We start from the raw sequence: 27,916 nt of genomic DNA, 5'->3' as shown, positions 1-27,916 counted from the left end.
TGTCTAGGTGACACTCTCAGTGCTTGGGAGCCTCCTGTGAAGCGCTTCTGTGGTGTTTCCTCCAGCATTTATAGTGGCCTGTCCCTGCCGCTTCCGGTTGTCAGTTTCAGCTGTCCGCTAGAGTGGCTGGTATATTGGGTCCAGGTCGATGTGTTTGTTGATGGAGTTTGTGGATGAGTGCCATGCTTCTAGGAATTCCCTGGCTGTTCTTTGTTTGGCTTGCCCTATAATGGTAGTGTTGTCCCAGTCAAATTCATGTTGCTTGCCGTCTGCGCGTGTGGCTACTAGGGATAGCTGGTCGTGTCGTTTCGTGGCTAGTTGATGTTCGTGGATGCGGATCGTTAGCTGTCTTCCTGTTTGTCCTATAGAGTGTTTTGTGCAGTCCTTGCATGGGATTTTGTACACTACATTAGTTTTGCTCATGCTGGGTATCGGGTCCTTCATTCTGGTGAGTTGTTGTCTGAGTGTGGCTGTTGGTTTGTGTGCTGTTATAAGTCCTAGTGGTCGCAGTGTCTGGCTGTCATTTCAGAGATGTTCTTGATGTATGGTAGTGTGGCTAGTCCTTTGGGTTGCGGCATGTCCTCGTTCCGTTGTCTTTCCCTTAGGCATCTGTTGATGAAATTGCGAGGATATCCGTTTTTGGCGAATACTCCATCAACAAACACATCGACCTGGACCCAATGTACCGGCCACTACAGCGGACAGCTGAAACTGACAACCAGAAGCGGCAGGGACAGGCCACTATAAATGCCGGAGGAAACACCACAGAAGCGCTTCACAGGAGGCTCCCAAGCACTGAGGATGTCACCTAGACAGGGGACGAAACGTTTGCAACAAAAACTTCCAGCTTGGCGAACAGAACCATAGCAAATAAATATTCCTCAATATGCACCATTCTAAACTTTTCATATCTTTAAAACAGTACATTTTGCATACGACTATATGGATGATAGCCTCCCATCAGCTATATGGCACACTTGGAAGGTTTTCCTCCATCACTCTCAATATGATACAAGCTTCAGAGATTCTGCAGGGAAATGGGGTCTGCAAAAATTACAGACTTGCTCACCATAGATCTCCTGAAATAAAAACAGAAAATAATGGAGATATACAAGTTAATTGGCAACTGAAAACATCAAAAGATGTCTTCCATAAGTATACTTGCACCAGAACATGCATTTATTTGTCCACCTTCATAGTTTTAATAAGGTTTTAAAAAATAGAGGAGGGAGAATTTCATTCACAGAGGAGTGTCAGGATTTAAATAATCTGCATTCTGTTGAATAGAAAACTATTCAATGACAAAGAATGTCAGAAAGATAATGAAAGGACATTAAAATGAATTTGTGAACAGTTACATCACAAAGATGAAAGAAAATTTACAAACATACAAGGCTGGTGAAAACAAAACAAAAAAGTGAAAAAAATACAAACTATACATTATCACACAACTAATTTTTTCCCAAAAACTGTGAAGCATCCAGAAATAAAATGTGGCAAGCTTTTTCTGGAAGATTCCTGCTGGAATTTAAAAAAATACAGAGGAAGGTTAAACATTTCAGTATAGTTTTAAGATACATTCATTGGAAACAATGCATCACTTTACTGCTGTGGTGGAGCAATGTTTAATTTAGCCCTTTTTTGTTGGCTAGATAACTGTAAGCAGGCATTTACACATTAATTGCAAGGCTGATGAAAATTTATTGATTGGCAGAAATTTGTAAATCTCTTGCTGCTCACCTTGGGGAGACACCATTTTATCTATTTTAGGGGAAATTGTAGGAAGTTACAAGGCTGTTTTTTCTGACATAAGTTAATTGATCATTAGTAGATCCTCCATTTGATGAGATTTACAGTCTTACTGAATAAAGCTGGAGTTACACTTCAAAGTATGACTGCGTACATAATACGCGCAAGACTATTTGTGAAGGTTATGTTGTTTGTCTGTTCATTAGAAACTATTCTGTCACCAGGAATGGACTGAAGGCTCAATAATTGATCCTCGCCTTGGGAAGAGAGAGGATTCTGATGACAGTGGAATGCAGCTTACCCTGCTCACTTGACTGGCATATCACTTCACCCTGATATAGGGCTAGTTGTACTCTTTTTAACCCTGGGAAGGAGAACTGGAAATAGTGAGAGATGAACAGTTCTAGTTACTATATTGCAGTCATATGACAGTGGTACAATTTGGGGCGGCATGTTGGCTCAGTGGTTAGCACTACTGCCTCACAGCGCCAGGGACCCAGGTTCGATTCCAGCCTTGGATGACTATCTGTGTGGAGTTTGCACATTCTCCCTGTGTCTGCGTGGGCTTCCTCCAGGTGCTCCGGTTCCCTTCCACAGTCCAAAGATGTGCAGGTCAGGTGATTTGGCCATGCTAAATTGCCCATAGCGTTAGGTGCATAAGTCAGAGGGAAATGGGTCTGAGTGGATTACTCTTCAGAGGGTCGGTACGAACTTGTTGGGCTGAAGGGCCTGTTTCCACACTGTAGGGAATCTAATCTAAAAAAATTCAGCTAATTGATTCCAGCCTCTAGTGTGTACCATAAGGAGAGCAAATACAGAAAAGCAGAACAAGTTTATCCTCAAATAACAGATAGCAACATTGTTGTAGTGAGCATGACTCCTGAAATTAGATGGGGATGGTCATCAGTGTATTGTGGTCCACTTCAATAGAATTCTTCACTTTATTGTTTCCAACAATAACACGCTCTGGCTGATTGATCTGTATCAGTTTCACATCTGATCATCATATTTTGATTAAAATATGAACATTGAAACTTATGAAACCAGAATTCTAGGTTTATTGCTAATAAATAAAATGCAATAGAATAAACAGGAAGTGTTACATGTTTAAAAAAAATACACAGGTAACATGGTGAAACTCCCAAAGAATCAAATGTTAGAATCAGTCATTGAGTAAAGATTTCATTTGAACACTACGAACCAGATAAACCAAGAATGTTGAAGATCTCTTCACACTGCAAAAGTCTCTTCCCAGTCATCACCAACCTTATGCTTAGATAAACTGCAGGAGTCCTCTTGTATAACTTTGGACGCTGGAATGAAACAGTACAACAGATTGCTGCAGCTCCTGTTTGTCTATTATTTAGCCATGTCAATGAGGCTCTGAAGTGATGTTGGCACCCAGGTTTTCTCCCCCTGCACAAATACAACCCCTCTGTCAATGTAAATAACTATCCGACCAAAGGTGTAGAGCTGTTTGCCCTCATGACGTTTCCCCATCAAAGGCATGAAGACAATATTGTGCTCTTCAGCCTTTGCCTGGATCAAGTCTTTGAAGTTCATTGGTATGGAGGCAGAGCTGACCCCAATGCCACGGTGTGCCAGATTCTCCGCCTCACGGCGCTCCTGCATTGCCTCGTACTGAAAGTCTCTCCGGCGCTCTGTGTGGGTAAGATAGGCAATGTTCTCCCGAGCTCCTGGCTGCATGTAACCACCTGTTTAAAAATTGAAGAAGAAAAGCTTGTAATTCTAGATCCAGGGAATAACAAAATTGCCAGTTGTATATTATGACGAGTTTACATATCAGGGCATGCCCATTCAATTTGAAAGTGATAAGTCACAGGAAGGTTTTAACTTTCATTTGGGGGCTAACAAAGCTTTGGAATAAGTAACTGGGAATTACATTGAAATGAACAGTGCAAGAATACAGATTTGATATCGCTTAAGACCATAAGACATAGGAGTGGAAGTAAGGCCATTCGGCCCATCGAGTCCACTCCGCCATTCAATCATGGCTGATGGGCATTTCAACTCCACTTACTCGCATTCTCCCCATAGCCCTTAATTCCTTGTGACATCAAGAATTTATCAATCTCTGCCTTGAAGACATTTAGCGTCCCGGCCTCCACTGCACTCCGTGGCAATGAATTCCACAGGCCCACCACTCTCTGGCTGAAGAAATGTCTCCACATTTCTGTTCTGAATTTACCCCCTCTAATTCTAAGGCTGCGTCCACGGGTCCTAGTCTCCTCGCCTAACGGAAACAATTTCCTAGCGTCCACCCTTTCCAAGCCAAGCTTGACTGAGCTCAGAAATTAACCAAATTTCACAAGCATACTTTTCAAGGCCGAGACCTTTACAAACAAAATAGGATTGTTGAACTCTCCAGGCTATCCTTTAAATCAGGGAAAGGCAGTAATATGTCCAATTGTACAGTAGTCATAAATCTTCATGAAACACTATGTTTCAATAATTAAGTAAGGCAATGTGTCAAAACAGATTTGAGGCTGAAGTGCTTTGGAGCAATGAACCTGCACTCCAAGTCTTTTTGTTCAGCAACACTCCTGAGGACTTTACCATTAAATGTATAAGTCCTGCTAAGGTTTGCTTTCCCAAAGTGCAGCACCTCACATTTATCTAAATTAAACTCCATCTGCCACTTCTCAGCCCATTGGCCCATCTTATCAAGATCCCGTTGTAATCTGAGGTAACCCTCTTCGCTGCCCACTACACCTCCAATTTTGGTGTCACCTGCAAACTTACTAACTGTACCTCTTATGCTCACATCCAAATCATTTATACAAATGACAAAAAGTAGAGGACCCAACACCGATCCTTGTGGCACTCCAATGGTCACAGGCCTCCAGTCTGAAAAACAACCCTCCACCACCACCCTCTGTCTTCTACCTTTAAGCCAGTTACAGGATGCTGCTACAACGTATTGCTGTATTGAGGAGTGGGTAAGTAACATGTTGAAAATTGTTTTCAACAGCACTGGGAGGGATAATGCAGGTAAGGTAGTGGTGGTTTCTGAACCTTATGATAGCACTGTACCTGTGGCAGTAGGGCTGTGGTTTTATGATTATAGGGAGCTCTTCAGCTACTGTAAGAAATCCCTCCAGAAAATCCCATCTTCTCATGAAGAAAATCCAGATTTCAAATTTGATCTGAGCCTTTAAGTTGGTTCAATGCTTTCAAAAGTGTTAATGATGCATTTTAAAATAATTAAAAGGTTTAACCATAGATTTGTCAGGTCATATATCTTATTCTTGCTTATGGGACCTTCTGAGGACAAACTGGTTGTCACAAAGTGCATTGGACATTCCATCACTGTGACTTTGAATATTCTACAGTACCCCTTTCAAATCCTTGCTCTTCCTTTCCGGAACTCTTTGCTACACACTGGTAATATTTTTCCTTTTTCTTATCAGTCATTTTCATTTCTCTTCCTTTCCCTTCCCAAATACATGCTCTTGCTACCATCATCTTTTAAAGAGTATTCAGGAGAAATAAAACTGAATTACTTACCAACTGTGGAGGTGACAGCCCGGTTCATAATGTCCAGAGCTTCATTGAACTTCTCCTTGATTGTGGGGTGGGCCAATACCTGGTCAGAAAACATGGACTTCCATCCCAAATACCATTTAGTGACCTCTTCATAATTGGGACTATTACTCAGCCAAGAACACAGCACCTAGACAGGAAGGAAAGGTAATTTGGAACACAAAGGAGAATAAAGATCACAAAATTGATAAATTGCATTAGGTACTATAAGAAAAGTTGAATACAAAACTACACGATTATATAACAATGTACCTGTATTGCATAAACAGCTTCATGCTTCTACTCTCACAGATCAATCCTCCTCCTTCATTCAATCATCAGCAAACAACGTGCAGCACAACTACCTTGCTGCCAAATTTTGTAATCACTGAGCCAGTGGTAAGCAGAAATTTAACTGATGTTCAATCATTAAGGCTTGCAAACTCACCTGTAACCACTTTGGGAAAAAGTTTTTCTCAAGCAATCCTATGAGGCTGGAAGCTGAGATCATGTCCTCCCAGTCCATCACCCAATGGAACGTGTCCATGTGTTGTTGGTGAGGATTAATCACAAACTCCGTCAAACACATCCCTGTCATGGACAGAAACAAACATATTAAAACATAGCACCATCAGGAATTAGCTACAACTGCTGAGTGCCAAATTTTGAATTGCAGGCACTTATCTTCATAATCATCTTATATTTTCTTATGTAGTTTATTTTTGTCAGAGATTATTGAAGACTAATTGCAAAATTGTATATTTAGATGAAACGACAACACACATACAGAACAGATCAGCCATAAAAAGTTGGTATTACTAAAAGTGACCATGGTGGAGTCAGACTGTTCAAAAACCCAACTAGTTCACAGAAACCATCAAATATGCCAACCATATTTGTTTTCATCTGTATGTGACAAGTCCTACATTTGGTGTCACCTGCAAACTTACTAACTATACCTCTTGACTACTAAATGCTCCCTGAATTCATTGAGCAAACCACTCAGTGGAATCAAAATTCTAGAAGATAGTCTACCCTGGCATTATCAGGGCAACTAGGCACCAGCAATGAACATTAAGCTCACTAATAATACTCACACCCCAGCAATGAAACATTTTTTTAAAAGTTTAGAAATTAAAAAAAATATTAAATTAATTCAAGGTAGAGTCTTACTAAAGCACTTCTAAAATATCAATTAGTTGCAAGGAATGCTGATGAGTGATGACAAATTAATAGAGATACATGCAGATAGTTTCCTAAAGCAAAATTTCTTCGACCCAACAGGAAACATGGGATCCTCACATTAATTTGAACAAACCAGAAATAGAGATTGCTGTCACTGGCAGACGAGTCAGTAACCAGATTACACAGATTTAAGCTAATCGGCAAAAGAGCCAGAGTGCAGATGAAGAGACTTTTTGTTTCATGAAGTGTGTGGTTATGATTTTAACTGCAGTGCCCAGAAGTAGATCCAAAACTAATTTGCAAAAGGAAATTGAATATGTAACAACTTGCATTTATATAACTCTTATGATTTAGTTAAAAGATTGAAAGATCTTCAATGTAGCAGCAATCAAAAATAGAGAACCATATACGTGGATATTTGATGGCTTGGTTGAAGATGATGATTTTAACAAATAATTTACAGAAAGAGAAAAAGGCAGAAACACTTAGGGAGGAATTCCACAGCTCACCACCCAGGCAACTGGAGACATGCCCACCAATGTTAAGGAAATGCATAAGAGACCAGAATTGGAGGAACACCGATATCTTGATGGGCTGTCAGGTTACAGGAGTTAAAGATACAAGGATGGACAGGATATGAAAGGCTTTGAAAACAACAATGACAATTTTAAAATGAGGCATTGCAGACCAGGATGCACAGGCTGGTATGGAAACAGATCTTGCTGTGAGTTAGGATACAGGCAGCAGAGATTTGAAGAAACTCAAACTTATGCTGGGTGTTAGGTGGGAGATTGACCAGGAGTGGATGATACAGCTCCACCTGAAGTCCTGAACTTCATAGATGTTAGTTTTCAGCCAACTTGATTCACTCCACTTGGTATCAAGAAATGACTGAAGGTACTAGATCTTGCAAAAGGCTATGGGCCCTAACAATAACATTGACAAATTATACTCTAGTACAATCCACATACCGGTGCAAGCTATTCTATTACAGGTACAACACTGGCATTTACCTATTCATATATGTCCTGCCCCAAAACTATTCATGTATGTCCTGCCCCAAAAAGCAAGACAAGTTCAACACAGTAAATTATTTCCCTATCAGTCTATACTTGATTATCATCACAGCAATGGTAGGGGTCATCAACACTACTAAGAGGCATAATCTCACAAACTCCGTTTGGGTTGCACCAGTGATAAGAAAGACTAAACATATGCCGTGCATTGTTCAAAAAAAAAAGAAAACCATATTTTATGGTCAGTCCTCATTTAAACTTAACATGAATTTTAGTTATCACATCCTGGAAAGGGTATGTTGGCTTTGCGAATGTCCAATGGTTACTAACTACAATAATATCAATGCTAAACTATCATGAAAGACTGGGCTAAACTGGTTTGCCTTGAATTAAGGAACTTAAGGGTTGTTCTCACCAAAATGTTTGAAATAAGAAGAAATTTAATTTGATATATTGGAACAACTCTTTCCTCTGGTAAGGGAATTCAAAACAAAAGATCAACAATGTTAATAAGAAGTCAATAGTGAATCAAAGAATAACTACTTTACAAAAAAAAGTATTGTGACAATTTGAAACAAATGCTATCATTGAAAATTAATAAAAGGTATTTAAAGAGATATGTTTGTATACAAAAGATATTAAGGGATTATTGGCCACACCACACCCCTAAGTTGGGGCAAACAAAATCAACCTGTATTCCCACTCCGTTCTCTCCCTAACAACATTTGATGATTAAGGGTCACTGGACATGAAACATTACCTTTGTTTTTCTCTAGACCTGTCGGGTTTCTCCAGCAATTTCTGCATTTGTTTCAGATCTCCAGCATCTGCAGTTTATTGTTTTATTTACATTTAACGGTAAATACATTGTTGCAGTTCAAGGGACAGGACAGAAAAGAAAATAAGTTGATGGTGATGTTCCCTTTAAATTAATTAACCTGCTATAACTCAAATTGGATCCCATATGAACACCAGTAAACTTGACTCGGGGCTGAAGGCTGATTGGCTCTTGTGGAATTTTATACTACCAAGCACTTGATAGAAGTGAGATACTTGTTTCAGTTGCAATATAATTTATGCTTAAGTACTTTCTCACCTAACTTTGGAACAATATTTTTCTGCATGAAGGCGTCCCAGGATCCTGGTGTGAACACATTTTTCCATGGCAATAGGATCAGTTTTGCAGACGAATCACTGGGATGCCATTTCTGCAATGCATTGGAAAGCTTGTTGCGGATTGGCGAATACAGAGGCTCCAGGCGCATCTGCATCAATGGAAGCCAGGGGTGAATCCAGGCATGGATTGGGACTGTGTCCGTCAGTGGATTCCAGTTCTCAACCTGAAAAAATAAGTTTGTGTTAATGAAGAAATCATATATATTCTTGAGCTTTTCTTTTTCATGATGATTGTGTGAAAGCTCTTCCAATGGTGATGAGGTTAATTGTTTTACAATACCCATTTTTCTATTGATTTCTTGGCAAAGCTGGTTGTTGAAATAAGGCCATCTCTTTGACAACTTGCTGATCAAGACAGAGCCTTCTTGACTTTTTCTACCCTGATTTTCCTTCGTTCTCATCTGTTCTGTTTTCCTTCTATTATTCATATTTAAATTTTGATTGCTTCAAATTTGGATGTTTCAACCCCGACTATTACTTTCTATTCCACCTGGACTCCTATTCGTTTTCTTTTCATTCTTAAGAGTCATAGAGATGTACAGCGCGGAAATAGACTCTTCAGTCAAACTCGTCCATGCCGACCAGATATCCCAAAACGATCTAGTCCCACCTGCCAGAACTCAGCCCATATCCCTCCAAACCCTTCCTATTCATATACCCATCCAGATGCCTTTTAAATGTTGCAAACGTACTAGCCTCCACCACTTCCTCTGGCAGCTCATTCCGTACACGTACCACCCTCTGTGAAAAAGTTGCCCCTTAGATTTCTTTTACATCTTTCCCCTCTCATCCTAAACCTATGCCCTCTAGACCTGGACTTCCTCACCCCAGGAAAAGACCTTGTCTATCTACCCTGTCCATGCTCCTCATGATTTTATAAACCTCTATAAACTTCAGCAAAAACAGCCTCAGCCTATTCAACCTCTCCCTATAGCTCAAATCCTCCAACTCTGGCAACATCCTTGTAAATCTTTGCTGAACCCTTTCAAGTTTCACAACATTTTCAGACAGGAAGGAGTTGCACGCAATATTCCAACAGTGGCCTAACCAATGACCTTTACAGCTGCAACATGACCTCCCAACACCTGTACTCAATACTCTGACAAATAAAGGAAAGCATACCAAATGCCTTCTTCACTATCCTATCCACCTGTGACTCCACTTTCGAGAAGCTATGAACCTGCACTCCAAAGTTTCTCTGTTCAGCAACATTCCCCAGGCCCTTACCATTAAGTGTATTAATCCTGCTAAGATTTGCTTTCCCAAAATGCAGCACCTCACATTTATCTAAATTAAACTCCATCTGCCACTTCTCAACCCATTGACCTATCTGATCAAGATCCTATTGTAATCTGAGGTAACCTTCTTTGCTGTCCACTACACCTCCAATTTTGGTGTCATCTGCAAACTTATTAACGTTACCTGTTATGCTCACATCCAAATCATTTACTTAAATGACGAAAAATAGTGGACCTAGCACCGACCCTTGTGGCACTCCACTGGTCACAGGCCTCCAGTCTGAAAAACAACCCTGCAGTTACCAGTTGTGTATCCAAATGGCCAGTTCTCCCTGTATTCCGTGAGATCTAACCTTGCTAACCAGTCTCCCATGGAGAACCTTGTCGAACATCCATAAAGATCATGTCCACAGCTCTGCCTCATCAATCCTCTTTATTACTTCTTCAAAAAACTCAATCAAGTTTGTGAGATATGATTTCCCACATACAAAGCCATGTTGACTATCCCCAATCAGTCTGTGCCTTTCCTAATGCATGTACATACTGTCCCTCAGGATTCCCTCCAACAATTTGCCCACCACCACCATCAGGTTCACTGGTCTATAGTTCCCTGGCTTGTCCTTACCACCCTTCTTAAATAGTTAGCCAATGTCCAGTCTTCCGGCACCTCACCTGTGACTATCAATGATACAAATATCTCAGCAAGGGGCCCAGCAATCACTTCCCTAGCTTCCCACAGAGTTCTACGGTACACCTGATCAGGTCCTGGGGACTTCTCCACTTTTTTGTGTTTCAAGACATTTAGCACTTCCTCCTCTGTAATATGACATTTTCAAGATGTCAACTTCTTTGTTTCTTGCAATTTTTTCTTTGCTAAACTCAATGAGCACTTTGGAAGTTAAAAGTCCTTATTCAAAGGTGCCTTGTGAAGTTAATAAGATGCTATATGCAACCTTTTAGGTTCTGGCAATCAGCAGTACATATCAGCCTGCATGACTCTCTCACTTATCGCTAACAGTAACAAGAGGTTCCTACCTCACGCTGCAACTTGGGAAAAATCAGCTGTTCAAGAATATTGTCCAATATCCAGAGAGGTACTGCAGGCATCCAGTTCTCCAAGAAATCCACCATTGGAGCACAATTCCGGGGCAGCCACTGGGATACAACATTACGGACACATGGCATCCATACCTCCCACATCAACCTGTGAATGCACAGAGAAAGAATAGTAGGAAATTGGAAATGCTTATTCAGGCCAAATATCACATTTCCAAAGCACTGTCCATTGTATAAAATAGACACAATTTATTGAAGCTTTTGTCAATGACTGCCATTTTACCTCCATTCCGCTCACATTCTTCTTTCTCTGACACACAACAATATATATTTATATACCATACCTTTCATGTAATGAAGCACTTCAGAGTGCTTTACAAGAGTTATTAAGCACAACCAGCCATCGATCCACATATGGAGATATTTAATATTTGTGCGATGAAAGCTATTTTAATCAGGTGTAGAATAGAGAAATAATTTGAATTTTACTGAAAAGTGAGCATGTTGTCAAAGCTTTTGGTCTTGCACTTATCTAGGCAAATATAAGAATGTTAAATTTCAAACAAAAACAATAATTTATACAACCAGGTAAAGGGTATTGAGGATAGCTTCAAGCTTCTCGTTTTTCAACAATATTCAAAAGACATAATTCTGGTTTTATGTTGAACAATTTTGAAACAACTCTCAATGCAATGAAAGACTGAGTTCACAGAGACCAGTCCTGATGACTTATTAACTTCTAAATATGGCTAGTCTTCCTAATAACTACCATTCACTGACTTTTAACTTATCCAGGGTCTCAACATTCTCATCTTTCACTACATCTTCATCAGATCTTTTTCTTTGGTAGAGGATGCAAAGTAATCATATAATAATATTTCATATTTCTGCTTCCATACCCAAAACTGCTTTTTTGATCCGTAATCCATCCTTCTTTTACTGCCCTTTTATAACTTACATACCGATAGAAGACTCTTTGCTCTGCTTATTTCTTTTTACGCTTTCTCTCAGAATTTGGAGTGGCACAGTGATTAGCACTGCTGCCTCACAGCGTCAGGGACCTCAGTTCAATTCCAGCCTTGTGTCTGTGTGGAGTTTGCACATTCAGCCCATGTCTGCGTGTGTGACATCCAGGTACTCTGGTTTCCTCCCACAATCCAAAAATTGTGCAAGTTAGGTGGATTGGCCATGCTAAATTACTGATAAAGTCCAGGGATGTGCAGGCTAGGTGGACTAGCCATGGGAAATGTAGAGTTACAGGGCATGGGTGGGATGCTCTTCGGAGGGTCGGTGTGGACTCGATGGGCCAAATGGCTTACTTCCATACTGTAGGGATTCTATGATCCTAACTTTCAGACTAACTCAGAATTTTAATGTTAACTGTTACCTTATTTCTTTATTTTTCTATTTATTCTATGAAGATCTGTAATGTGACACTTAAATTTTGTTTATTTTACTACTTGGTATCTGAGCTTTTCATACTTCGGTACCTTTGTACCTAAGACAGTGCCATGAGGTGACGTTAGAGACTTTTCACTGCACTCCTGTACTTGAATACACATGACAATAAAATTTGTGTTGCAAGGACTGCACAAAACACTACATAGGACAAACAGAAGACAGCTAACAATCCGCATCCATGAACACCAACTAGCCACGAAACGACACGACCAGCTATCCTTAGTAGCCACACATGCAGATGACAAGCAACATGACTGGGACAACACTACTATTATAGGACAAGCCAAACAGAGAACAGCCAGGGAATTCCTAGAGGCATGGCACTCATCCACAGATTCAATCAATAAGCACATCGACCTGGACCCAATATACCGACCACTGCAACGGACAGCTGGAAGTGACAACTGGAAGCGGCAGATTCAAACCACTACAAATGCCGGAGGAAAGATCACTGAAGCGCTTCACAGGAGGCTCCCAAGCACTGAGGATGTCACTTAGACAGGGGACGAAACATCTGCAACACAAATTCCCAGCTCGGCGAACAGAACCACAACAATGAGCGCCCGAGCTACAAATCTTCTCACAAACTTTGAATGACAATAAAATCTAAATCTTTCTCTATCCAGCCTGGTTCTGACTTGTATTATGGGTCTCACAACAATGACACTTTTCTGTTTCATCTTATCATTCATTTCTTTCACCAACCAGAGAGCTCTAGATTTGTTTTTTGTACTTTTATTCTTCTTGAGAAAGTACCTCAATTGCATTTGAACAATCTCCTCTTCAAAAGCTGCCCACTGTTCAATTACAGTTCTGCTTGCCAATCTTTGATTATAATTTACGTAGGTCATATTTGCTCTCACCACAATGAAACTGGCCATCCTCCCATTTATTAGTTTTACTCTGGAATGTTTGTTGTCCTTTTCCATTGGGAACCTGAACCTTATGATACTATGGTCATGTCCTCTAAATACTCCACTACAATCCTTTGTCTTGCTTCATTTCACAGAACCAGAACCAGCAAGGCTTCTTTCCTTGTTGGACTGGAAACATAACAATGTTGAAAATTATTCTGTTCAAATTTTAGAAGCTCTTATCTTTTCTGCTCTTCATTCTATTACTATCCCACTTCACATTATTAAGTCCCTCACTGTATTTACTCCATAGAGTTTGCAACTCTCAGTAATTCCCCTGAAAATTGTTCTGTGTATATTTCCTACCAGTTTATTTAACCTAAAGAATACAGCTTGTAATGTAATGCTACCTCTAACATTTCTTAGTTCTGATTAAACAGGCTTTAACCTTGATTCTTCGAGGACATTCTATAATATTAAGGATACCTACCTGTGTATATGCTGAGATCCAAACTTTAATCAAAGTGTTGGTCATCTAAGTAATAATTCATATCTGGCAGTTAACCCTTCAAGCAGAAGTCAACAGGTGTGGCTTCAATTGCTTAATATTTAAGTTTACAGTCTTGCAAGCTATTTCATTAGATTTTAAACGGCCGTATCAGCAAGGAAGCTTTGATCAATCTTACGCATTGAGAGCACTGACAGGCAATAAACAATTTTAAAAACAGAATATACAGGTTGTTTTGCTATATTGCACATTTCTTCAATGCAAATGTGCTGTAACACGATTGATGAAAAGGGGACGTTGTTTCTAAAACGCGAACTTTTAAAATGTGTTGGATATAACACAATTACATCGCCAACACTTAAAGCGCTGTTTCTAAAGCTTGATTTTTCTATAATGCGGGTTACACAAGAACACAACCATCGCTTTACAGAAGAACTGACTTACAGCTCACACTCAATTCCTCAACTGATATCCAATTAGGGCCTCCTTTTATATTAAAGAAGGGTGGCAAAGTTAATTTTCAAATCTAACAGTGTCATTTAGTTCAATGCTTTGTCCTGCCTGAGCTACAAGGAGCTGAAGAAATGTTCACTCGAATTATCTTCCATTTAACATCCAGAAAGGGCTCAATCAAAGCTACTGAATAGGAATACAACAGCTTCAGACTGGTTCATGCTCTGAAGTAATTTGAAACGATGATAAAAGTATTTATGACTTTCTCATTCTGTGCAACATAATGTAAAGGAATCTGTTAAATTTATCCTGAACCTAACAATCTGATGTTATGCTATTTATTGCTTTTCATAGCAGACAGGAAAATAGACAAGTATTTGTTCTGCAGTACTATATCACAGATAATGCTGCAGTTTCTGCTTTCTGAATTCAGTATGCTGATGGAAACTATCTTTTTGATGTGAACACAAGTGAAAAACATTGAACTAAGTGCCAAATCATAATCAAAAACGTAAATTCCTGAAGAAACTCAGCAGGTCTGGGAGCATATGTGGAGGGAAATCAGAGTTCATATTTTGGGTCCAGTGACACTGCTCAATTCTGAAGAATTGGACCCAGCATCCTGAATCTGCTTTCCCTCCAGATTCTGCCTTCCCTCCAGAAAGCAGATTCAGGATGCTGGGTCCAATTCTTCAGAATTGACCAGTGTCACTGGACCCAAAATATGAACTCTGATTTCCCTCCACAGATGCTGCCAAACCTGATGAGTTCCTCCAGCAATTTCTGCTTTTGTTTCAAATCTCCATTATCTACTGTTCTTTGTTTTTTTGCCAAATTAAAGAATGGCTTCTCTAATACCTTGTACAAACCACTACTCTCAATGTGTGTTGCCTATTACAGGTAAGTTATTTGAACTTAATGGGGATCACAGTGAAGCTCCATCCTGTCCTTAACTGATGGAATTTTCAATATGTCTTTATAAAACTAGAAGTCACAGCTGCTTTTAGTTTTAGTTCCTTGGCTTTAAAACATGGAAATCAATTGCAACAGCCGAATTGAGAATCGAGCAGAGAATCAAATCGGGAACATTTGAATGTGCTAACTTTGAGGAACTATTCATCTTCTGATTCTTACTTTAGAAGTGTCTTCAACTGTCTGAAGAATTTGAGAAGTTTGGTCCATCTTCACCACCTGGATATTTGTCAGTACTTCTAAGTGTCAAAGTAAATTTTGAATTATTCGTTTTACCTGTGGTAAGGGTCCAACGACAACATGTCACATCCTCCATGCTGCAGCTGATCTCGTTCTAGAAGTTTCCTCCATTTAGACATGACATCTAAACCATACGTGTTATCCTAAATGAAGACAAGTCGTTAAGCTGATTACCTCTCCTTTTTTCCCAACTGTACCCAGTTCACCAATATGACAGACCTTTCTCTTAATTTCTACCATTACTATTTCAAAAGAATCCCATACAAGTCAGGTACAGTATGCTGCATTACCTTCTTACTAGAGTTCACTTCACCTGACAAAGGATCAGGGCTCAAAAAACTTGTGATTTCAAGTAAACCTGTTGGACTATAATCTGGTGTCTGACCATACTTTCGTTCCAACTAACCCTAGGGTCTAGAAATAATTTTGAATGCATTAGCAAATGCTCAAGGGGTGCAAAGGTATAGAACAGAATTTAACATATTCAGTCTAATATTCATAATATTTGGAAATGTACTGGATCCTGCATGGATGCATAGATAATGGCATTCCTCTGTTCCCTCATTTAGCGTTTTTTGTGTGTGTGAATCTTCACAGTGAATGTTGTCAAGTTTTCCAACCCTGGATTCTGTCTTTATTCATCATCAATGTGTATACACCTTCCACCAAGAGATCCTGGAAAACCATCAGACATGTGACTGATTTCTCTCTTTTATTATCCAATAGGCACTGACACCTCAACCAATGACGCAGAATAATGGGAACCACAACTACTCACTTTTGCAGGGGTAGACCTCACCTGCAAAGGATTCCATGTCTTAAAGAATTCTTTCAGCAGTGGAAATACTATGGCAATGGAGAGTTCTGCTAAGTCAAACATCTTGTATTCCTCAAAATATTTCTCCTGGAGCATTTCAAAAATTTTTGCACACTCCTCCAGGGTCAGTGGATTTTCACAGTTGGGCTGCAGTCTCTTCTCGCAGTCCTCCACAATCTGCAAGATGCTGCTGAGCTTGTCTATGATCTTATCCTCATGGGCAAGGATTTCAGACAGCTTCTCATTCTCATGGGAGAGGTTAACAACCATGTCCCTCTCATACTGCAGCTGACGGTCATTCTGGATGATCTCCTGCTCGGTCATTTCAATGAGCAGTTGCAGATTGTGTTCCAGCTCAGGGAGAGAAAAGCCTTCTGACTTTGCATCTTTAACTGGAGACTGTGTGTCATCAGGAATATCATGCTTCTGGTTCATCTGGCTGTAACTGTAATAGACTTTCTGCTCCTTTCCTGTCATGTCTATAACCTATATGATAAATTAAGCAGTTAGTTTTTCACAACGGCTCAATATCAATCAGTCATTAACTCATTTAGAAATTAAATTTTACTAATTTTAACCTCAAACCACACATTTTCTGATTCGGCTACTTAGGAATGTGTTAGATGTTCTCCATGCTAGACGTTTTAGTTTTTTTTTCTGATAATATGGAAACATTGGACTGAATCTCCTGAGGAATGGTAACAACAATTGGATTTCCAGTCCACGCCTTTCCCTCTACTCTGCCATATAGCTGATTCAGGCGCAAACATCAGATTTGAGCTTCTTCAGAAACTTATATGGATTTATGACTCTTCCAGCATAGTGCATTTTCAGATTTAAAGCCTCTGTGATAAGCTACAGAGAGAAGTTAAGTGTGTGAGGTAAGTGGATGAGGGGATAATGTTTTAGGTGGGTGAGTGGGAGTGGTAAGGTGGCCAGTAAAGTTGCCAGGGCCAGTGGCTGGGTTAGTTCGGGTATAGGGCTATTGGGTTGAGGGTTGTCAGAGCAGATTATGTCAGGCGGGGCTGAAAAACGTGTTGCTGGAAAAGCACAGCAGGTCAGGCAACATCCAAGGAGCAGAAGAATCGACATTTCAGGAAGGATTCTTCATGGATTCCTGAAGAAGGGCTTATGCCCGAAACGTCGATTCTCCTGCTCCTTGGATGCTGCCTGACCTGCTGCGCGTTTCCAGCAACACATTTTTCAGCTCTGATCTCTAACATCTGCAGTCCTCACTTTCTCCTATGTCAGATGGGGTGCTGTCAGTTTTACAGCTGTCATGGAGTTACAGCAGGTTTCAATATCTCTAACTTGTTTTCTTTTGTTATTAAGCAAGTCTGAAATGTCCAAAGTCTGCAGCTCTAATTCAGAACTGGGATCTTTTCAGAAGGTGTTAAGTGCAGGGTTATTACCCAGGAGAAATTTAAATTCCCAGGTAATTGTGTGTGGGGATGTCTGTGTGGTCCCTTAGTTCCTCCTTCAAGGTATATTGCTGCAATGACTATCTTTCAATCAGATGATTAGGACCAGGACCAGATTAACTGATGGCGTGTCTGCCACTATTTATGGGTTTTAGGTGCTCAGGAAAATAGCAGCAGGTATTATTGAGAGTGGTGATCTGGAAAAAATGTATACACTGAGCCCTAATGGAAAACTTTGGAAAAGATCATTAAAAAGTATGATGATGTATGGCACTTTCATAGGGAATCCAGACCATGGAACACAGTTTGCATGCTAGCATATGCAAACCATTTCCCTTAACATTACCACCAATGTACAGCAGGTCAATAAATATACAAGCATGGGAAAAAGAGGGAACTGAGATTTTCCAATTTTCTATAGTAAGTATGTTGCTAAGGGGCAAATGGACAAACACAGGGGGAACGTTTCTGGAACAAGAACTCGATTACAAATACAACAAAGATGCAGAAGTGTTACAATAACACATCTGTACTATTTTCCAGCCTTTAGACTAAGTGCAAATGCAGTATTCATTGCTATTCAAACAAAGAGACAAACAGGGTTTCTGGCCACAATTTTGGAACAAAATTTCAAGGGCCATAAAGACATATTTAACAATGTTCCCTTTTCAAAGTTTCATTTCCAATTGGCATGTAGACTATCATAAGCCTTCGTGCAGTTACTCTACTCCCCTCCCCCCAACATTATTACTGGCAACAATTTCTTTTTCAATGCTTGTATGAGACAGAGGACCAATGCCAGGAAAGTAAGGCTTAATGCCAGCTGTTATCTGCCAATCTGCCGACATCTACAAATCCACATGCCTCAGGTCTGAAAGTGGGCTAGAGCAACATGTTTGGTGGCCCTCAATGGGAAGGTCTAATGAATCATCACGCTGGAGAACCATTCTGGTTTAATGTGCTTTATAAGACATGAAAAAGGCGTAGCAGGGTGATCAGCCAGATACATCCAGTAGTCCAGCTCTGGAAGCCACGAGGCATATTACTATGCACTGTCGCACTTAGTTGATAATAATTGTGGGAAACTGTTTTTGCAGTTTCAAGTAAAGCAGAAAACCATATGCAGAAATATGCCATCTGCTATTTACAAATATCACAGTGCTGGCACAGCTAGTGACAATATCAATTAACTGTGACTGCAGCATGCCTAAAGGTTCCATTAGCTGCACTGTAATACTGGCTCGTGAGGATATATTATGGAATTGCAAATGAGAAAATGATTGTACTTAACATTCATATTGATCTACCTACAATCAGATTGTTGGAAATAACACAACACAAACATACTAAATAGCTGATTCAGTTTTAAGTACCAACTAATTTCACAAGCACTATGACCTAAAGTACAATAATTATATATTGCCCTTCAGCTGACAGAGCTTGTCACTATGATCTATGGAGAAATTATATAAGTAGTTCAAAGTGGAGCAGCACAGTGACTCAGCGCTTAGCATTGCTACTTCACAGCACCAAGGACCCAGGTTTGATTCTACCCTTGAGTGTCTGTGTGGAGATTGCACCCCATGTCCATGAGGGTTTCCTGTGGCTGCTGGCTTCCTCCCTCAATCTAAAGATGTGCAGGTTAGGTGGATTGGCCATGAGAAATGCAGGGCTATCAGGATAGGAGTTGGTCTTGGTGGAATGTTCTTTGGAGGATCAGTGTCAATGTGCTGAATGGCCTGCTTCCACTGTGTAAGGATTATACGAAGTATAATAACATTAATGTGTAGTTTAGAGGAGGTTTGTGGATTGACAAACTAGTGGGAAAAACACAGCTTTTTATTTTTATGTTTGACACTTTGAAATATAATGTCAGGATTATTATGATGTTGTTCTTTTTATTTTGAGAACAAAGCAGCAGATCTTCTGTGGTATTACTGACAATATCAAAAGCTAGTTTGATATGAAAAGATGCTGCAGTGTACAGTTAGAAGGCTTCGCATCTACATTGAAACAATTTGGAACATGTTTAAAAAACCTCCAAAGAGTTTGGTAAATGCATGTTTTATGATGGATGGCCTGAAAAACATTGCATTTTCTCTACGCACTGTGAAATGATAATTTTACCCAGTTATTATTATTCAGATGACTTCCAATATTCTTTATGCACGTGCCATAAAAGAAGAAAGAAGCCAGAGGTAAACACAATTTTCCTACTGAGATCATGCAAAGTATATGAGCCAGCAGGTCACAGGTTCAATAGTGAATGCTGAAATCAATATCCAGCTTGGCAGACCAAGTATACCAAGGGTATATTGGAAAAGAAAAAATATTTGCTTCTGAAACCTTTGGCACAAAGTCTCACTTAAACGTTTCTAGGTATGGGTTGACAAATCTGCCAAAACATTAACATTTTCAAACCCAGCAGTTTCAGTCTGGCCGTTTAACTCACTTGATAGGACAATTTTATTTGTGTAATGATAATCCACTCTGTCCTGTAATTATCAAGAGCTGCTTTTCCAACAAGAATTAATGAGTTCAAAATGGAAATGCTGAAAGACACAAAAGGGGAAAGGAAAGCCTGCTCTCACGCACCTTTACTTGTGAGAGCTCCGTCTGTGGTGTAGCCATTTTCTTGCCCAAAGCAGATGCTCCTTTTGCTTTAAGCTCTTCAACAGTCTTGAAGGTATATTTGGGTTTTTTCTTCCCACCTGCAGGATCCTTCCGCCACTGGCTCATCTCCTTCTGAAACTCCTGAACAGAAACAGACAATCAGCCACTTCATACTAATAAACAATAGACAACAGGTGCAGAAGTAGGCCATTCTGCCCTTTGAGCCTGCACTACCATTCATTATGATCATGGCTGATCATCTTCAATCAGTATCCTGTTCCTGCCTTATCTCCATAACCCTTGATTCCACTATCCTTGAGAGCTCTATCCAACTCTTTCTTAAACGAATCCAGAGACTGGGCCTCCACTGCCTTCTGGGCAGAGCATTCCACACACCCACCACTCTCTGGGTGAAGAAGTTTCTCCTCATCTCTGTTCTAAATGGCCTACCCCTTATTTTTAAACTGTGTCCTCTGGTTCGGGACTCACCCATCAGCAGAAACATGTTTCCTGCCTCCAGAGTGTCCAATCCTTTAATACTAACTGTTCTTCATTATTAGCAGATTTTGAAATTTGCCTTCAATTGGCTTCAACCTTAGATATCCACTCATGTATATCCCAACTCAATGAACTCTAATATTCATCTGGAAATGAGATACTAAGCAGTTGTTAAATGTGCCACGAGGCAGATAATCAAACTGGGGAAGGTGGTGAGGTGTGGAGATGGATGGAAATGTCATCCTGACATTGACAGAAGCTGAAGTGCAGGTTTTCAGCTATGCACAAATTGGCCACGCTATTTCTGACTTTACAATAGTGATGACTATTTCAAGTTTTTCTACCTTTTGAAGTCATAAAGAGCGTTATATATAGGTTTTTTTTTCTCCTGCCAAAAGAAAATAAGTGTTCCCAAGTACCTGCTGCCCTTGTCCTTCTAGATGGAAGTGGTCATGGGTTTGGAGGGTCTATCTAAGGATCTTTGGTGAATTTCTGCAGTGAATCTGGTAGATAGTACACACTGCTACTACTGAGCACCACTAGTGGAGGGATTGAACGTTTGCCAATCAAGTGGGTTGCTTTGTCCTGGACAGTGTAAAGCTTCTTGAGTGTTGGGAGCTGCACACATCCAGGCAAGTAGGAAGTATTCCATCACACTCCTGACTTGTGCCTTGTAGATGATGGATAGACTTTGGGGTGTCAGGAGGTGAGCTACTCGCCGCAGTATCCCTAGTCGCTGACCTGCTCTTGTCGCCACTGTGATTATGTGGTGAGTCCAGTTGAGTTTCTGGTCAATGGTAACTCCAAGGATGTTGACAGTGGGGGAATTCAGTGGTGGTAAAACTATTAAATGTCAAAGGGTCTCTTATTGGTGATGGTCATTATCTGGCATTTGTGTGGCGCGAATGTTACTTGCCACTTGTTGGCCCAAGGCAAAAGTGAGGACTGCAGATGCTGGAGATTAGTCGAGAATGTGGTGCTGGAAAAGCACAGCAGGTCAGACAGCATCTGAGGAGCAGAGAATCAATGTTTCAAGCAAACACCTTCATCAGGAATGAGGTTGTGAATCGAGGGGGTGGTGAGATAAATAGGTGTGGAGTGGGGCTGGGGGAAGGTAGGTAGCAGAGAGTGCAATAGGTAGATGGGAGGTGGGGGAGACTGCGATAGGTAGATGGAGGTGGGGGCCTGCTGCACTCTTAGCTACCTTTCCCCCAGACCCAACCCCCTCCCATTTATCTCACCATCCCCTCGGCGCATAGCTTCATTCCTGATGAAGAGCTTTTGCCTGAAACGTCAATTCTACAACTCCTCAGATGCTGCCTGACCTGCTGTGCTTTTCCAGCACTACACTTGTCAGCCCAAGCCTGGATATTGTCCAGATCTTGTTGCATTTGAGCACAGACTGCTTCAGTATCTGAGGAGTCACGAATGGTGCTGAACACTGTGCGATTATCGGCGAACATCCCAACTTCTGACCTTATGACAGAGGGAAGCTCATTGATGAAGCAGCTGAAGATTATTGGGCCTAGGACACTACCCTGAGGGACTCCTGCAGATAGTCCTGGAGCTGAGATAACTGACTCTCCACAACCACAGCCATCTTCCTTTGTGCCAAGTATGACTCTAACCAGCGAAGTGTTTGCGCCCTGATACTCATTGATTTCAGTTTTGCCAGGGCTTCTTGATGCCATACTCTGTCAAATGCAGCCTTGATGTCAAGGGCTGTCACTCTCACCTCTGGAATTCAGCTCTTTTGTCCATGTTTGAACCAAGACTGTAATGAGATCGGGAGCTGAATGACCCTGGTGAAACTCAAACTGGGTGCTACTGAGCAGGTGCTGCTTGACAGCATTGTTGATGACCCCCCCCCCCCCCCCACCCCCCCATCACTTTACTGATGGAGAGTAGACTGGGCGGTAATTGGCCAGGTTGGATTTGTCCTGCTTTTTGACATACCTGGGCAGTTTTCCACATTGTCGGGTAGATGTCAGTTTGTAACTGCATTGAAAGAGCTTAAGTAGGGGAGCAGCAAATTCTGGAACACACATCTTCAGTAATATTGCCGGAATGTTATCAGGGCCTATTGCCTTTGCAGTATTCAGTGCCTCCAGCTGTTTCTGGATATCACGCAGAGTGAATCGAATTGGCTGGAGACTGGTATCTGCGATGCTGGGGAGCACTGGAGGAGCCGGAGATGGATTATCCACTCAGCACTTCTGAATGAAGGTTGCTGTGAATGCATTAGCCTTACCTTCTGCACTGATGTGCTAGACTCCTCCATCATCAAGGATGGGGATAGTTGTGGAACCTCCTCCTCCAGTGAGTTGTTTAATTGTCCACCACCATTCACGACTCGATGTGGAAGGACTGCACAGCTTTGATCTGATCCATTGGTTGTGGGATCACTTAGCCCTGTCTAGCACTTGCTGTTTATGCTGTGTGGCACACACGTAGTCCTGTTTGGTAGCTTCACCAGGTTGACACCTCATTTTTAGGTATACCTAATGCTGCTCTTGGCATGCCCTCCTGCACTCTCCATTGAACCAGGGTTGATCCCCTAGCTTAATGGTAATGGGTGAATGGGGGATATGCCAGGCGTGAGGTTGCAGATCGTGCTGGAGTACTGTTCTGCTGCTGTTGATGATCGACAATGCCTCATGGATACCCAGTCTTGAGTTGCTGGATTGGTTTGAAGTCTGTCCTATTTAGCACGGTGCAAGTGCCACATAACACATTGGAGGTTATTCTCAATGTGAAGGCGGGACTTCTTCTCCACAAGGTCAGAGTGGTGGTCACTTTTACTATACTGTTATGGACAGATGCTTCTACAGCTGGCAGATCAGTAGGCATGAGGTCAAGTTTTTTTCCCCCTCTTGTTGGTTTCTTCACCACCTGCTGCAGATCCAGTGTCACAAAGCTAATCCCTTTTTTTTTTAACCTAAAAGCTGATCCTTGGCTCAAGGTGACTCTGTCCCTGATTTTTCTCAGAGGGGCAAGAAACCAGGTCGGACTCTGATCGTTTGGTCTGGTGCAGAGATGGAAAGCATTTTGAGAGGCCTTTTGTTTATATGGAAACAGATGAGACTTCAGGCCAAAGTTGGTCATGTTTTATAAGTGACCTGTATAAAGGGCTGGGGGGTGGTCAGTTCTCCAGCTGAGCTGAGCAGTTTTTTAGTTCGGTCTTGAACTGAAGTTCAACAAGGAGCTGTGTGGAAACTCACTCTTTTTCTTTCTCTCTCTCTCTCTCTCTCTTTCTGCCCTTCAACTTCAACCTGTAAGCATGTGTTCCATTTATACTGGGTTTTAGAGGGAGTTTACTGATTGGGACTGTTGTGTATATTCGAAACGGCATAATTAAGTCTAGTTCGATAGGCTGAGTTCTATTGGGGTTCTTTATTCTGTTCTTTGTGTTTCATTGTGTAATTTTGTGAATAAATATTTGTCTGTTTTAAAATCTAGTAGTCAACCTAGCTATCTTACTCCAGGTAACTTTCACTGTACACTTACTGAAACAAACTGCAAAGTTAGGTCTAGGGCTGCCTGCTTAAGAATGTTTTGAGTGGTCTGGCTTAGTTCATAACACCAGCCTAACAGCTATATCCTTTAGGACCCAATCAGCTCGATCCATGCCGAGCCACTCTTGACGGTGGACATTGAAAACCCCCACCCATTTTGTTCCCTTGCCACCCTCAGTGCTTCCTCTAATTACTGTTCAACATAGAGGAGTACTGATTCATCAGCCAAAGGAGGACGATATGTGATAACCAATAAGACGTTTCCTTGTCCATGTTTAACCTGAAGCCATGAGACTTCATGGGGTCCGGAGTCTATGTCAACTCCCACCCGACTGTATACCACAGTGCCGCCACCTCTGCTGGGTCTGTTCTGCCAGTGGGACAGGACATATCCAAGGATAATAACGGTGGTTTCGGGGGTGTTTTCTGCAAGGCATGATACCCTAAGAATGACTATGTCAGGCTTTTGCTTGATGAGTGTGTGAGACAGCTCTCCCAATTTCAGTACTAGCTTCCAGATGTTGGTAAGGAGGACTTTGCATGGTTGACAGGGCTGTTTGCATTTTTGCTGTTGTCTTTTCCGGTTCCAAGGTCAATGCCAGGTGGTCCACTCAGTTTCATTTCTTTGTTGTGACTTACTAGCGATTGATACAACTGAGTGGCTTGCTAGGCCATTTCAGAGAGCAGTTGAGAGTCAACCACATTGCTGTGGCTCTGGAGTCACATGTAGGCCAGACCAGATCAGGATGGCAGATTTCCTTCCCTAAAGGACATTAGTGAACGAGATGGTTTTTTTCGACAATTGACAATAGTTTCGTTATCATCAGTCGACTGTTAATTCCAGATTTTTAAAAAATTCAAATTCTATCATCTGCTGTGGCAGGATTCAAACCCTGGTCCCCAGAACATTATTCTGGGCTTCTGTATTAATAGTCAAAAATAATACCACTCAGCCATCGCCTCCGCGGTATCTGTAGGAAATGGATTGCTCCAACCTATTTCCTCCACTACTAGCTAGTTACTTTCCTGAGAAGTGGGACACATGCTGGTCCAGCTGGAAACATGAAGGAGGATATTGCAGCACACCCTTCGCCATCTTCTACATTAGACACTCAAAAACTGTTGATAACACCAGCCATTTACCCACTACCTCACTGATCTGCAGCGATTGTAAAATTTTTTACATTTGTTTTCAAATCACTTTATGGCTTTGTCTTCTCTCAATCTTTATAGTTGCCTCTAGTCCCACAAAGTTCTGAGTTCCTCTAATCCTGCCCTCTTGACCATTCTTCATTTTAGTTTCTCCAATATCAGGACCTTCAACTATCAACGCCCAATTCCTTACCTATTTGTTTCAACCTTTCTTTCCTTCGTTAAGATGCTTCTAATTTCCTACTTCTTCCAGTTTTTGGTTATCTTCCTTTATATATTCTAAAGTAACTCCTGAGTGTCAAATACTGCATTACAATGCTCCTGTGTTGCACTTTAACAAAATTTATTACATTAAAGATGTCATGTAAATCCAAGTTACTGATGTGCTTATGCTATTACTATAGCCTCATTACTCATTGGTGTAGCACTAAACAGACAAACCAAAAAAAGGTTGATTCTCAAGTGAAGAAGCTGCAGAAGCACTTACAATTGGTCCTCAGTGCTTCTGGGCTGAGGCTAGGGTCAGGATCAGATGAGGCTTAGCACTCAGGAGATAATTATTCGGATCTCTTATTCCAATTGCCTTCTACTGATCCATGTTCAGAAATGTATGTTTTTGAATAGAGATCAAGCAGGATTGAAATAAACATCTAGAATAGTTCCTTCAAAGAACGGTAGGAAAGGGAAACGGATGGATTGACGTGCTTTTACAAAAATAAGTACAACAAGCCAAAAGTTGTGTTGCTACAAACCTCTTCTGCTTCTTCATCGGAATCGACAATAGGAAAATCCTTCAGTGACTGCTCTGTTCGTTCAGACCCATAAGCACCAATTGCTCCTTTCCCCTTTCTCATTTTTGCTTCAATTGGTGCCACAATTCCTACAGAGTAATAGAAACATTATTATTATTGGCTTAAATTCACAAAATGGGCAAAAGATGGAACTTGATGGCTTGGAGCTGAAGAGGCTATCAGCGGGGGAGCACTTTGGGACTAGTGACCATCATTCTAGTAGTTTTAAAATACTTATGGAAAAGGACAGAATTGATCAAAAAGTTAAAGTTTAAATTGAAGAAAGATCAATTTTGATGGTATTAGATAGGAACTTCCAAAAGTTGACTGAGACACACTATTTGCAGATAATGGGATGGTTGAGAGGTAAGAGTTCAGAGACAGTATGTTCCTCTTAGTGTGAAGAGCAAGGCTGGTAGGTGCAGGGAATGCTGGATGACTAAAGAAATTTAGGCTCTGGTCAAAAACAAAAAGGAGGAATGTATCAGATAGACAGCTGGGATTGAGTGAGCCCCCAGAAGAGTATAAAGACAGCAGGAATATACTCAAGAAATAAATCAAGAGAGCAAGAAGGGGACATGAGATAGCTTTGACCGAGCCAAGAAAAATTCAAAGAGTTTCTATAAATACATTAAGGGCAAAAGAGTAACTAGGGAGAGAATAGGGCCCCTTAAAGATCAATGCAGCCATGTACATGTGGCACTGCAGGAGATGTTACGGGATACTAAATGAATCTCTTGTGTCAGTATTCAGAGGAGGACATAGAAGCTAGGGAGTTTGGGGAAATAAACAGTTTCTGGACTGTATGACTCTGTGAAGAAAGTACTGAATTGTTGTATGAAGGATGATAATTTACTTGGATTCTTATTGAAGGATGCTAGATGAATTTGGGTGTTGGGGTGAGATTATGGTATTTTCAGGGACAAACTTAATTTTTCTCAGGAAATTAAATTAGTGAAAGTGCAATAACTATTTTCCCACTCCAGTGGAGTATCAGGATTCATCAGAAAAACAGCACTTTTACTCAAAGACCTGTGGTGGTCTGGAGGAGGAGAACAGCTCTCACATATGAACTCCCACCTTTTGAGAAAAAGTTACTGACAGAGAATTATCATTAACACTGCTAGTGAACTTTCTGAAAACTGTACCTTGTGCATTTTTCCCAAGACCTCTGCCAGGTACGTAACCCATCTTCTGCAGTAATTTCTGTCCAATCCCTTTGGTATGTTTTTCCCAGGTGCCAATTTCCTGGTTTGTTCGATGTCCTCCTGTGAATCCTTTTGAACTAGATTTGAAAAAGCCACCCTACGAGAAAAAAATGTAATGAAAAACTAAACATAACTGAACCAAACCCAAGAAGCGCCAGTCAATCAGGATACAATCTGTCCTTATGGAGTGGCAGAAGGGGGAGAAGAACAGGAACTGTTAAAAGTAGGGGGAAAATGCACATTTCAACTAACAGACTTGGGGAGAAACATACTAAGGATCCCCAAACTATGGTGAAGCAAATACATTTGTTTTATTCCTGGAACGTTCATTTTTAATGTTTTATTGAACCATCTTAGTTTGGTAAATAGCTATTCAGACTGCATAACTATTTCAGCAAAGAGTAAGTTCCACAATCCTTAAGGAAAACAAATAAAGTAAAACGGTGTTAC

General features: G+C 40.9%; 1 protein-coding gene across 2 annotated transcripts in view; it reads right to left on the bottom strand.

The window, feature by feature from the left end:
• Positions 1–2,784: 2,784 nt before the first annotated feature.
• The window catches only part of tfip11 (tuftelin interacting protein 11), a 34,629-nt gene continuing 9,497 nt past the window's right edge, over positions 2,785–27,916 (bottom strand). For both annotated transcript variants that reach the window (XM_043715606.2, XM_087999988.1), the window contains exons 4-13: positions 27,407–27,563; positions 26,220–26,347; positions 20,285–20,443; positions 16,251–16,754; positions 15,488–15,594; positions 10,943–11,111; positions 8,590–8,833; positions 5,741–5,883; positions 5,278–5,443; positions 2,785–3,464 (exon numbers count right to left, since the gene is read on the bottom strand). In XM_043715606.2, coding sequence (XP_043571541.1) covers positions 3,109–3,464; positions 5,278–5,443; positions 5,741–5,883; positions 8,590–8,833; positions 10,943–11,111; positions 15,488–15,594; positions 16,251–16,754; positions 20,285–20,443; positions 26,220–26,347; positions 27,407–27,563 — 2,133 coding nt within the window. In that variant the 3' untranslated portion in view covers positions 2,785–3,108. The remainder of the gene's footprint in view (positions 3,465–5,277; positions 5,444–5,740; positions 5,884–8,589; positions 8,834–10,942; positions 11,112–15,487; positions 15,595–16,250; positions 16,755–20,284; positions 20,444–26,219; positions 26,348–27,406; positions 27,564–27,916) is intronic.

Source organism: Chiloscyllium plagiosum, unplaced genomic scaffold (genome assembly GCF_037043375.1).
Source record: "Chiloscyllium plagiosum isolate Xiang-an unplaced genomic scaffold, Cpla_swu_hap1 HiC_scaffold_24, whole genome shotgun sequence".
Classification (NCBI taxonomy): domain Eukaryota; kingdom Metazoa; phylum Chordata; class Chondrichthyes; order Orectolobiformes; family Hemiscylliidae; genus Chiloscyllium; species Chiloscyllium plagiosum.
This window is presented reverse-complemented; position numbering and strand designations above follow the sequence as displayed.